Source organism: Gekko japonicus, unplaced genomic scaffold, assembly GCF_001447785.1.
Source record: "Gekko japonicus isolate JY-2015 unplaced genomic scaffold, Gekko_japonicus_V1.1 scaffold319, whole genome shotgun sequence".
Lineage (NCBI taxonomy): Eukaryota > Metazoa > Chordata > Lepidosauria > Squamata > Gekkonidae > Gekko > Gekko japonicus.
Genome location: NW_015160218.1, coordinates 801,157 through 814,790, shown reverse-complemented (window position 1 = coordinate 814,790; position 13,634 = coordinate 801,157). Strand labels below are relative to the sequence as shown.

The 13,634-nt window shown below is 41.9% G+C and overlaps 1 protein-coding gene across 1 annotated transcript in view; it reads right to left on the bottom strand.

Moving 5' to 3' along the window:
* Positions 1-13,312, bottom strand: part of SEMA5B (semaphorin 5B) — a 241,701-nt gene extending 228,389 nt beyond the window's left edge. Inside the window, exon 1 of the mRNA XM_015410841.1 lies at positions 13,263-13,312. Within this exon, the coding sequence (XP_015266327.1) occupies positions 13,263-13,312 (50 nt within the window). The remainder of the gene's footprint in view (positions 1-13,262) is intronic.
* Between the last annotated feature and the right edge of the window lie 322 nt (positions 13,313-13,634).

Genomic DNA, 13,634 nt, shown 5'->3' with positions numbered 1-13,634 from the left:
AGAACAAGAAATTGGCCCAAGGGTCCAATATCTTGACAATCCCGAGGGAAAGGGACAAGTTTCACTTTGTTTTCAAACAGCGCTTTGGCACACTGTGCAGAGCTGTACCCCAATACAAAAAGGAGAGTTAGCAGCCAGAAAACCCAAGAACTGATGGGATCTATGACTGAAAACTCTACACTCCTGTACAAATGCTGATCTTTTACAAGAATTTTGCAAAGTAAAGAAATCATTAGTAACATGTGACACTTACGTGTTTGCTATTTCAAGCTGATTTATGATAACCATGATCCTCATGATAGACATGTCTGGCAGGCAAGCCTGCTGTTTCTTTTTTTTTCTTTTTCTTTTTTTCTTTTTTTTAAAATAAAATTTAAAAGAGCAGTTAAAAATAGGAAAGCAAATCTTGATGTTTATGCAGAGCAAACAGGGAAGTGTCGATTTTATGTGCTGCTGATGCTTCTAAGAGGGGCATCCATTTTTCTTGGAGATTGTCAGGGACAGGTTGATTTTCAGATTGAAGGATACTAGTGGAAACTTTATCCTGTAGGAAAAAAGTCCCACAGTTTCAGATACCAATCGCTCAGTAGCAGCGTCTTCTTAGATTTCCAATGAAATGCTATAACATTCCTAGCAGCCGCAAGACATAATTGTATTAGCTCTTTCATAAGTCCATTGGGAGCGGGATGGCTCCAATAATTCAGGAGAAACAAGGAGGGTTGCAGTTGGAGGGTGCAACCTGTAATAAAAAATATTTGGGCGTTAACTTCTCTCCAGAAGGCCTGGACCTTGGGACACTCCCACCAACAATGAATATAGGTGCCCCGGCCACCACAATTTTTCCAACATCTGTCAGGAATCGCGGGGTTGATGCCATGCAGCTATTGCGGGGTCAGGTACCATCAAAATAGAAGTTTATAGGTTGACATTTGAATATTGGTGGAACGGGAGCGGCAAAGAGGAGAGGACCAGATCGCAGTCCACTGTTCAGAGGAAGCCTGCTGTTTCTGACTGCTGACATACATCATCTGTGGCCTGTGTCTTGGATCTTCCCACCTGGCTGCCATCAGCTTCAGGCAGCTGTCAAATTGTGAATGGCAGGTCTGAGGGGAGGGGGGAACACAGGGAAGCTGCCAAGCAGTGGCACTGGGTCTGTGGAAAAGGGGAGAGCAAGACTCCCCTCTTGCAGTACACTGTGTCATGCTATATGCAAAAAGTAGTTGGGAAAAAAGGGCCAGGCCAGTCATAGGGAGCATGACAGCCCTTCAAGAGTATTGTTCCTTCACTGCCCTGGATAGCCCAGGCAAGCTCGATCTCGTCAGATCTTGGAAGCTAAGCAGGGTTGACTCTGGCAAGTACTTGGATGGGAGACCTCCTTGGAATACCAGCAGTTGGGAGGCGGGGGCAGGCTTCATTCAGCCACCTCTCTGAATATCCTCCAGGCCCCTAGTAGGGGTCAGTTACCAGAGGTCGCCATGCATACTCTCTCACACACACATATGAAGAAAACAAACAAAAAGAGTATTGTTCCCTGCTCGTGACCTGCAGGTGGGGCCTGAATTAAAATACTGGTTGGTTTATGGATCCTTAATCTGAATGGCTTCTGTGCCCTTAACATCAGCAGTCTGGCTGGTATGCAGGAATCAGCACATAAAGTTTTCCGGGCATGGAGGTAAGTGTTGTTGTTTGTTAGTATCTTCAAAGCTAGCTGCTGCTGAAAGCCCAGGGGCAGGGGCTAGTGGTTGTTGTTTTTCAAAATGATGGTGACTGAAGATACTCAACAATGAAAACGATCCTTGGATAAAAGCCCAGCATAGACTAATTCTAGCCTAAATTAGATTCTATATTAGATATGCTAGCAATTTTGAAAAAGAAACAATTATCAGGAAGCCTTTAACGTAGGCTACGTTGTAAGGCTTGCGGCCTCAGTAACCTGTCAACAATTTCCAACTGGCTGCCCTGCAAGAGGGAACATGAACAGCTTTGCAGAATTCAGGGTGATTTTCATAAGTGAAAAATGTAAACTGAAATCTCCAGGGTCTTGTTATAAATGAGCTCAGAAAATGGGAAGCCTCTGCAAATGAGTTCTGTTTTTGTTAGTGGAGATCATTCTGGCATCTGGATGTATAACACGGCTTGGGATGCTAGGAACATTTTTTACACCCTTTCAACAGCTTCCTCGACAAATGCCTTCAGACTAACACACACTCACATTATTGGGCTCAGATCTTTTATATATTCCTAGGCTGGCACCTACGGTGTGTCTTGCATATGCAAATCTAAAAAGCAATTTTAAAAAATTGGGAATCTGAGTTTATCTAAAGAGTCCTCTTCTAAACTTGTTTCCGATTAGTAGTTCTACTGGTTATTTCCCTCCTGTTCCCTTAATAATGTTTCTCTGTTACTGAAATTGGTTCCAAAGAATTATTTAGAAGTGGGTCAGGACTACCTCTTTGGGAGTGTGTGTGTGATTGTGGAGGAGGGAAGGGAGGAGTTGGTGGTCTCATTGCACGGTTCGAATGAATCCATGGACTGCATCCAGAGAACAAGGAAGAGAGATACATCCTCTTTTTTGCAGCATGATATAGTCAGATCTCTCTTCGTGGATAGGATTGCCAGCTTTTAAACTGGTCCCTCTTGGTTTTCCTTTAATGTCACTTTGATCTGCAGCAATTATCCAGTGATGTTATTTTGCTCCCTGCCATGAAAAGCCTCATCCACCCAACTGGCCAGTTGGCAACCTTATCTTCATAACATTAATCACACATGAAGGAATTTCACATTACCCTTTTTAAGCTGGTTTGAAGCCGTTTTTGATCAGTCGTGGAGTAAACCGGTATAGGGCTGCCATTTCACACATGGCTTTCCCCTACCGGTAAACAGCTGGATCTGAAGCGGTTTGCCATTTCAGACTGCACTGCTTTTTCCCGCCGTTTTTTGCCCTCGCGGGCAATCTCCAGCTTCTTCTTTTTTTAACGTTCGCTTTAGAGCGCTATCGCACTATAACACAACACTCCAGGCATTCCAATGGGGTTGCTATAATGCTGTTTTGCTGTCATGTTATAGCGCTATAGCGCTCTAAAGTGAACATTAAAAAAAAAAGCCGGAGATCGCCCGTACGGGCGAAAAACAGCAAGAAAAATCGTTTCGGATCTGGGAGAAGAAACTGAAGACTACTTGGAAGTGGTTTACAGGTAAAACCGTTCAGCCCCATTTCCTGAACGGGACAGAAGTGTTTGTGTGTGAAAGTACAAATATATTCCGGTAGGGAACTGGTTCTAAAATGGTTCTATCTGAAATGTCAGACCAGAAACCATTTGGGAACTGTTCCTGAACCGGAATATGTCACCTGTCTGAAATTCCTCATGGTCTTTGCCTATATCTTAAAACCTTATAAAAACTCTTTTCTGCTATTCTGCTTTCTCAAGATGCTTAATCCTAAATTCAGTCTCTGGTTCAGTTCTCTCATTCTGTTCCATATTCCCTGCTCCATCCCCCCCCCCCATCTCTCTCCTCCCACACACAGACAGCCAGTGTCCTTGCAGATCTTTAATTTTTATAGGCTAAAGCAGATAAGCTGCTGGAAGATCTGTGGTTAGGTCTTCAGATCATTTTTCTATTGTTCACAGCATTATCAGAAGGCCCTGATTCAGACTGAAGCTTTGGCATATGGAACAGGTTCAACAATTTGCTCCACAGTTGCCAACTTGCCTGGAGAAAAATACCTTTCCCTTTTCTCAGATATTTAAATTTGTAGAAATGGGAAACATGCAGGTACAAAAATCACCTAGTAAGTAACATCTCATTCAGCTTCTATTAAAGGGACAGGACATTTTTCTCCAGGCCTTATTCTTGGGTATAGCTGGAGATGATATTCCATTGGTACATAAATTTGTGATTTATGTGCTATTAACAGCAGCCAAACTTTTAATATCCAAAAACTGGAAGAAATCTAGTCCAATTACAATTAGAGAATGGCTTCAAAAAGTTTGGTACTTGGTTAAACTTTCTCATGTAATAGATCTGGATTTATTAAGAGAAGGTATGCAGAAAATAACTGGCTTCTATAAAAGTTGGCAATGTTGTTTGGATTTCTGGTATCAAACTAATGGTGCTACTATTGTTTTTTTAAACTGCTTTCCCCTGGTGTAAAAGTTATTATATCAATATTGAAACGGCATTGTATGAATTATTTAAAATAAAATAAAAAGCAAATTGAATTAAAAGTGTGATAGTTCTTACAAACTGAATAAATATACCCATTTCTTGATTTTATCCAATTCAGATTGCAGATGGTGACGCACATGATATAAAAGTATTCCCTGCATACAGAGACTTAGCATGTCAGGGTGAAGATGAGTAGTTTCACTTCCAATTAAAAAAATACAACCTTTATAAACATGTACCCCCAAAAATAGGTTAAATGGGTTCTCTGAATTCCCAGTTTGTGTGTGTGTACGTGTGTGTGTTTTTAAAGAAAGTCTCTAGTCTTTTCATTTGCTGAGATATGCCTTTTACCTTATATCTCTGCAAGGTATATATAGTATATTGATATAATGATATTTTAGTGCTTTTTAAAATGCAGCTAGGATATTGATATATTGATGACACACCACCAACCAATGACAACAGCACCCTCCCTTGAATATCCTCATTACTGAAGGCAGGTGCAGAAGAAAATAAACTGGCTCCACAAATGTGAAAATGCAGAGGGAGGGCAGACATGCGGAAGAACTGTGCCCAAGAAAAAGAAACTAAAGTATAGCTACGCACATAGTGCTAATGTACAAAGTATCATAGGTTGCAGTCACACGTGCGAGATAACGCGCGGGGGAAGCAAGGCTATTTACCCTGGAGGAAAGTGACCCACAGTTATGCGATCACACAGTTCTATGAAGCTGCAGGCATAGCCCGCCACTGCGTGATCAGATGCAATCGCGGGTACTCAGGGTTTTTTTTTGCCGTTTGTTTTCGATTCGCTTAAATGGAGGATCAATGAATTGCATCTCCACACTGAGGGCTTTCTACAGCAGTATGCGATGATGTGCATACTGAGAAGGGGGGGGGAACAACAGCATGGAGTCGGGATGGCCTGATCAGGTGTGGAACGCCAGGCAGATGTTTGCGTCTGATCGCGCCCCTTAAATCTGCCCAGCATTTGTGACTATGGTGCGGCTAATTGTGCGTGTGATCGCATGTATATATAGTTTAATTATACATTCAAAAGTGCTAAAATATCATTTCAAAACCACAGTCCTATAGTGCTGCATATTAATACCTAATCCTAATATAGGATTCAGGATTAGGTACTCGTATGCAGAACCATAGGATTTAGCATTTTTGAATATATAATTAAATTATATATGATATTTTGTACATTAACACTACATGCATAGTTATCTTTCAGGTTCTTTGATTCACTTTTTGGTTACCTTTCTCCTGTGGGTGTGGGGTCACTCGTTGGGGTTTGGGGTGCAGGGGTGCACGCGATGCAAAGACGACAGGACACAAGTCTGCAGGAAGCTGATCTGACCTCTCGGTTTCCCAGCATTTATTTATAAGCTCAGTTTTTCCCCATTTCCTCCCCCTCCTCTCTCTCTCTCCTTCTCTCTGCGTAGAGGAAAGTTTCAAGCATTCTAGCATCCTTTTGGAATGTGTGTGTCTGTGTGTGTGAGCTCTCTGTTATCAGTTCCTTCCCCTCCTCAAGGTCACACTGACTGCGTAGCAATCACTAGACTTCTCATGCTGTTAGCACACAAATACCTTTGGGTTCCCAATCTCCAGGCAGGAGAATCCATTTGCACTGCCCTACATGTGGGGTTGTGTTTTTCTCCCCCCTCTATTGGTAGAACTGTGCCCAAACCAATTCCAACACTTGTGGATCGACTGCTAAGAAAATAAGGAGTAAATCAAACATGCAAAAAAGCCCACAGTTGAGAAATATATGTACTTCATCTGCTCCATATCAGAACTAGGACACTTAGAGTTGCCAACTGTCTGGAGGAAAAAATGTGATGTCCTTTTAAACAGAGGCTTCATGGGCTGTTATTTACCAGTTGATGCTATTTATCCCCATGCTTTGAAAAGCTTTGTCCATTTCCACACATTCAGCGAGTATTAAAGGGACAGGATATTTTTGTCTAGGCCTGTTGGCAATCCAAAGCATTGTTCCATCATGTACTCAGGGTATTTTCTCAGTCAATATTGTGTCCCAAAGGGCATGAAAGCATCAAGGAGTATATGCACATTTAAATAACTCCTCACAGGAAAATCCATGGAATTGACCAGTGGAAAAGGATCACGTACATACTTCTGACCACAGAGTGGCAAATTAAATCTGTGATGCTTGCATTTTTCTTAACTTGGTCATCAATATCAGGTACAAATGTCAAGTTACTGCTGAGCTGTTTATGATACAGTGAATGTCCAGCCTGGTCAGTATACATATGCAACATATACAACCAAATTCTAAGAAATATATATAGGTGACTTCCAGAATTCATTGGTACATGATTGTTTAAGTTTTTGCACCGTCACAAAATTTATTATTCCTTTTATTTAGAAGACTAAAACCTCTCCAGAGACCTGCTTGAAGCAGATTACAACTAAGATTGATAAAACAAAACCAGTAAAACACAGCCATTAAAAAACAATGCCATTATAGAAACCAATAAAGAACAAGATGACTCTATTAAAACTGCCAGGTCATATAATAGCATAAAATACACACTGAGCAGCCTAAAATGTTGTAGGTAAATGATCCGAGGCCCAGAAGCAGTTCAAAAGATAAATCCCCTCACTTAAGCCTGGGCAAAAAAGAACAATTTAGCCTGGTGGTGCCTAAAGGAAAGCAAGGTAGGAGCGAGCCAGATGAGTTTCATGGAGGAGGGCATTCCAAAGGTTCTGTGCCACCACTGATAAAGCCCTGTCTCTGTTCTCTACCTACCTCACCTCTGGAGGTGGGGGCTCAGAGAACAGGACTTCAGAAAAGGATCTTAACTGGTGTGCCTGGACAATACAGGTGGAAGTGGTTCTTCAGGTGTGCCTGTCAATATTCCCAAGTCAATGCTGAAATTCACCAGATTTTAGAAACCAACACATATCAATACAGGAATAACACGTATTCCAACAATTCACCTGCTTTATATACAAAGCTAAGCAGACAGGTGACAGGATACCTTGTCTAAGCCTCCATTTTCTTCACATTGTATTTTCAACTGTACACTGTTATGAATCTGTCATTCCTTAAAGCCATGCTCACATATTACTGTAAGTGCTTATTCGTTAACCACCCAGCAAACTCATGACAGAATGAGAGGGACCAATTGATTGGATGGTCCACCTCATTAGAACCCTATTGCACCTTCACTCATCAGTGCATACATATGGCATGAAATTGCCCAGTGTGAACTTAAGGCTGTATTAGCATAAGATCAACCAAAACAGATTTCTTGAAAACATCTTTTGGAAAGGAAACCCATATTCTATATCTAACATATGCATTGCGGTTCTGTGGTTTCCATGGCAAACTTCTCTTTTCAGTATCAACACAGCACATATAAACAAATAAACACCGTATATCTCTACAGCTAATAGCCAAGGGTGATGGAGAATTCTGCTCAGTTTGAAGTTCTGTGGCACTGAATTTATTCCTCTCAAATAGTTGCTGAAGTATGCTTTCAAAGGGTGCTAACAGAGCATCCAGTAAAAAAAAACCCAGCTTCTTTCTTTGCTTTGCATGACTATTTGTATTTGTTCAAAGGCAGAATTTGCATCTGTGCTAAGACACTGGAGAAGTGGGTTGATTCTTTTCTTTTCCCTTGTCCTATTTCTATAAAAGAAATAAGCTTTCCCGTTTTTAACCCCATTATGGAAGAAAAAGACTGGCAATTTTCAATCCATGTGCATAGAATGTGTGCATGTAAAGTCTATTTTTAAATATGTTGTCGAAGGCTTTCACAGCCGGAGTTCATTAGCTGTTGTAGATTTTCCGGGCTGTACGGCCATGGTCTTGGCATTGTAGGACCTGATGTTTCGCCAGCAACTGTGACTGCCATCCTCAGAGGTACAACACAGAAAGATCCATCTTTCTGTGTTATACCTCTGAGGATGCCAGTCACAGCTGCTGGTGAAATGTCAGGTCCTACAATGCCAAGACCACGACCATACAGCCCTGAAAATCTACAACAATCTATTTTTAAACAAAATGGAGTATATGAACAGGGATGGGCACGAACCAGCTGATGAACTAAAATTCATCACCAATTTTGCCCAGTTCATGGTTCACAAAGCAATGTTCGCTAACTGAAGAGCCAACATGAACTAATTTTGATGCAGTTCATGGTGGTTTCTGAAGAGCTTTCTGTTCTTCATGAAAAACAGCTCAGCTGTTTGGTTTAAATGGCTCAGAGCCTATAATATACTGGGTTCGATACGTGTTTAGTGAGCAGCTCATATTTATTTAGTGATTTCAGTTAACTCTAAGACAGAAGCTGCAGGGTAGGAACCCTGCTTATATTCATGCAGAACAACACACCCCACACACAACCACTCCCCGTGATTGGCTATTTACAGTACAACCCTAAATCAATAGGTCCATCCAGGATCCTGGCGGCCCAGATAACTCAGGCTCAGTCAATTCCTGGTGCTGTCCTGGATCAATACATAACAGAGCCATTTAAACCCCTGCTTTCTGCTGCCTGTGAAAAGCAGTGGGGAACAGAAAGCAGGGGTGTAAACCTTAAATGGGTCATGAACCGCTTGAGTTCATGAACCAACCTCCTGGTTCATATTGGTTTGTGGTTCGGTTTGTGGTTCAGCCATGAACTGAACTGAACTGCAAAAATGCAGTTTGTGGCCATCCCTATATGTGAACAAGGAGGGCTAAATCCTGCCTATTTCCCAAGCACTTTGCTGTTCTTGAGGCATGCTCTCCCAGCCAGGCTCACCTTTTCCTTCTTTATACAGGGACAGTCAGACTTGTATAGATACATTATTTCTAGCCACTGCTTGTACAGTTGGTTTACCAAATGACACCCTAGACCTATTCTGCAAACGAGAATTTGCATTGCATATTAAACAGCAATGCTTTCTGCTATCTGCCTGAAATTTGGAAAGGAGAATGCTTTGGCTGATGGGTACAATACCTGAGAATTTTATCTCAATTGGAATGAAAATGGGAGCAAAAGTTAAAGCCAGAAATAGGTTTTCCTATTAAAAAAACAATGGGAATCAATAACAAATGCAGTATAATAAAGAAAACAAATATTGATAATAATGATAGTAAGTTATTTAACATATTTTAAAACTGAAATGAGTTGAAAATGAAAATACCCTTAGGATGCATCCCTTCCCATTCAGCATACAATTTTATGCTCACCCCTAAATACAAAAAAAGAAAGTGCTTTTTGAGAATATTTGCAATACTCACCAGCTCTAAATAGGGGTGCCAACAGGCCTGGGAAAAGAACATGCTCTGTAACAAATGCTTAATGGGATGTTATTTATCAGGTGATATTACATACTTGCAGGGCTATTTTTGGGCAGGAACGCACAGAAACAGAGTTCCGGCTGGCTCTCGAGTTGGCCATGCCCAGCAGGAACTCATTAGCATAACAGGCCACACCCAACAGCAGAAACTCATTAGGACTGGCTACATTAGGGGTGTGTGGCCTAACATGCAAAGGGTTCCTGCTACAAAAAAAGCCCTGGGTTTTGACAACAAACAAGGTAAACAATAAGAAGCAAAAGGTGAGTGTGGCTGGATGACCACACTTCTGGTAATATGGGGTGTGGCATAATATGCTTATGAGCTGCTCTGTCAGGGGTGTGGCCTAATATGCTAATGCATTTCTGCTGTTGTGTGTGGCCTGTTATGCTAATGAGTTCCTGCTGTGCTTTTTCGACAAAAAAAGCCCTGCATACTTGTGTGTCATGAAAGGTTTCAGCTGCCTGTTTCTACCCATTAAGCTTCCATTAAAGGGGCAGGACATTTTTCTGCAGTCCTGTTGGTGACCTCACATCTAACTTTAAGCTCATTAAGTGTTTATACTTTTATTACTAGAAGTATTAGATCTCTGGTGGAATTATTAAAATAATCTTGAGACAATTTTACAAGCATAATTGGATAAACTTTAGAGATACAACTTGAAATACCACAGCAAGCTGGTTCAAATGTTCAAAAACATGTCATTCACCTTGTTCCCCAAGGGCTGGATTCAGTGCAAAAAATGGAATATGTCCCACACAAGTCTAGTACTTTGTATTAATTTGTAGCATCTCGGCTTGCTTGTATTTTCATCTGCAGTAGAGTTATTAAAGAAGCGTATCCTAGCAACCTCAAGGTTTAATAAAGCCACTTAAAATAAATTGCCTGATAGGAAACAGACCAAGATCAGTTACCAACTGAAAATTATGTGAAAGAAATCCTTATCTGCTGCACCCATTCCCTCACGGAACAAAAAGGTTCATTAGCAACAGACTGCAAAGATATGCACCAGGTAGTTCTGTAGGGTTGCCAGCTGATGAGAAGAATATTGGTGTGATCTGTTTGTGTGCTTTTAACAGCCCTGTGATCTGCATAAATGATCAGGTGAAGCATTTCAGGGCATGGAGATAAGGATCAAGCTATTATCTGCAAATCAGCAAAGGGCTGCTATTTATTTATTTCCTTTCTTTATAACCTACATTTCTCCCCAACGGGCCTAAAGTGGCTTCAAGTATTCTTTCTTTCTCGATTTTAGACTCACAACAATCCTCTGTGGTAGGTTAGGCCGGCAGTGTGTGATTTGCCCAGCCAGCTTTCAAAGCAAAGTGGGGATTGGAATGGTTAAGGGCACAGGAGCACCTTTTCTCTATAAAGCAGGGGCAAGGGTCATGAATTTGATAGGAGCAGTTGAGTTTTGGCAGGAGGTGTTTAACCATCCCCCCCCAATGCAGTCTCCTTAATCTAAAAGACATAAACACGTATACAAGTGAAGTGCCACTGCTCCAGCCAAATTCACAGCCTCCATCATCAAAGCATCAAAAGCAAAACAAACAAACGAAAAGCACCTTGGAACTATTTGATCAAAGACATCCTATGTCAATTTCAGTTAACCTTAACAATACCAATGGTTTTTGCAATGCCTTCATTCTCTTGACAGTAGCACTGGGACCAATGTTGGGTTTAATTCAGTTACTTCCACCACCTCTTTTCCCCTTGTATTCTCACTTCAATTTAAGTCCATGGCAAACCAGCATCCAAATAACCAGGGGCAACAGCAGGCTGAAATCGGGCCGACCACTGAAAGGCGGTAATGTAATGCAGAATGGAGAAAAAAGAAGGTTGGACTCGATTTCAGTGCAGAATGGGGAAAATAACCAGGATTAAAAAGAAGGCTGAATTCGATTCTAGTGCAGAATTGCTTGGAGGACACCGCGGTGTACATGGATTAAAAGGAGAGTGCAGAAATGGCCTCTCTGTCAAGGGCAATGGAATGTCAGCTGGCTAGACCCCATAGGACCATCAACATTGGGGGAAATTCATTGCAAGGAAAACCACTGATATTTCCAGAACCCATCTTTTTTTAAAAAAAATCTTTCTTTTCCACCAAGGAGCTCGAGGTAGTATACATAGTCTTCTACTCCATCATTTTATCCTCACAACAACCGTGTGAAGTAGGTTAGGCCTAGAGACAGTAACAGGTCTGGATTACTCAGTTTGCAGCAGGCCTGTAGGCAAGGTTTTTTTTTAAAGTCAGGGGGCATTTAAATTTCTTAGGGAGCACTGGCTAATCAAATTAAAGGAACATGTGGCTCCTTCCCCACACCTGCTGCTGCTTGGGAGCTCTGGGCTGGATGGGAAGTCACGCGGCCTTGCTAGTAAACCTAGCCCCCAGATACCTCACTGTAGCTATGGGCCTGGTTTGCAGTATGGCCAAGTGAGTCAATGAGCTTGGGTCTCTGTAGTCTGAGATTGCACCATTATACCAAACTGGACCCTGTAGGCCAGTACTAGTTCCTAGATTTCTATTGGGCAGTGCCACAGATTAAGAATAAATTGAGAGGGACAAAACGACCCTTTGCTAAATCCCAGTTTTAAACTAAACTGGAAATGTATTCAGACACCCTGAATAAGACACGGCTGATGTCAACATATTTCACAGATTTGCTTCAAAACATTCACATTTTTTTTATTTCCAAGTGCACCATGTGAGCTTTCAAAAATAAATAGAACTGTAATTATTTCTCCAACTCATAGGAACTGAAAAAATATATATATTTCTCTTTTATGGAACATGAAGGGTAGAGGAAAGGCAAATCAATAGATGCAAGAAGATATGTTAGCAAATTGGTTGTCACATTTCAGGAAATCTAATCACCAATTAGGTAAACAATTCTATTGCACCTATTGGCTTTTCTCTATTCTTCTGCTGCACAGTGTGGCTCCCCTGTTGTAGTGTAGTGATTAGAGGCTTGGACTAAGACTAGGGAAACCTGAGTTCGAATCTCTATTTTGCCATGAAGATCACTAACAGTGTGATCATAAGCAGGGTTATATCCTTCTAAGGCCACTGACTTCAATGGATTTAGATGGGTGCAACTCTGCTTAGGATTGCAATATGAGGGACCCAATTTATTTATTTATTGACTTCATTTATACTCTGTGAAGCAAAGCACCTTCCCCACCATCCCCTCAAGGGTTAATACGAATGGTGATGGGTCTGAGATGATTTGCAGGTGTTGTTAATTGGTCTTCTGGCCTGCAAGTTTCTTGTTATCATCAAGGCCAAAGATGGAAGTTGGTTAATTGATTTCTCATGGGAACCTGTGCTCTGTGATGGGAGGGGGGACACTGGGAGAGGTGAGGTAATCTTCTATACATTTCTCTTGGACACAAGTTTTGACTGGATGTCACCATCGCCTGACTGGGTGGGCCAAATGAGTTATAATTTGAACTGTGGCTTGAGAGCATCGAAGCTAGCTGAGAATTTTATGGACTGTAGGCTGAGGCTATGATCTGCAGTTGCTAGAAATGTAGATAATGCTATTTGAGGCCTTCTTAATGAAATAAGGTTGGTGCCCCCTGACACCATTCTAGACAGTGTTAGGTAGTTGAAGCTAGTTTGTTCTATAAGATTTTTGAGTAATATGTTGGCAATAATTTTTCTTATACTAATATTTCTTGAATAAACTTAATACCATTTTATAAGCAACTTGTGTACATCTGCCCTGGGAACCCACAGAGTTCAGCCTTATGTAGGGTTGCCAACTGGACTTACCCTTCGCGGCGGGGGAGCCTCGCCGTGGTCCGGGAGTTGATGCGGGACATGCCGGCAGCACGTCACCGGAAGTGACGTGCGACGTTGCTGAAATTGGGGGCGTGGCCGAGCTCATCGAGCTCAGCCACGCCCCCAACGTCAGCAACGTGGCTGCATCAACTCCAGTGACGCAGCTTCGGGGGCGGGGTTTCCCCAGGGGCCCAATTCCGCTGCGGCGGAAATTGGGCCTCCGAAGCGGGGGATTCCCCGCCCCCCGGGCCCATTTAGCAACCCTAGCCTTATGTTTCCCTGACATACTCTATTTTTCTCTCCAGTGGGGGGGGGGCGCAAAGAGGCTTCCATCATTCTCCTCCATTTTATCCTCACATTTTA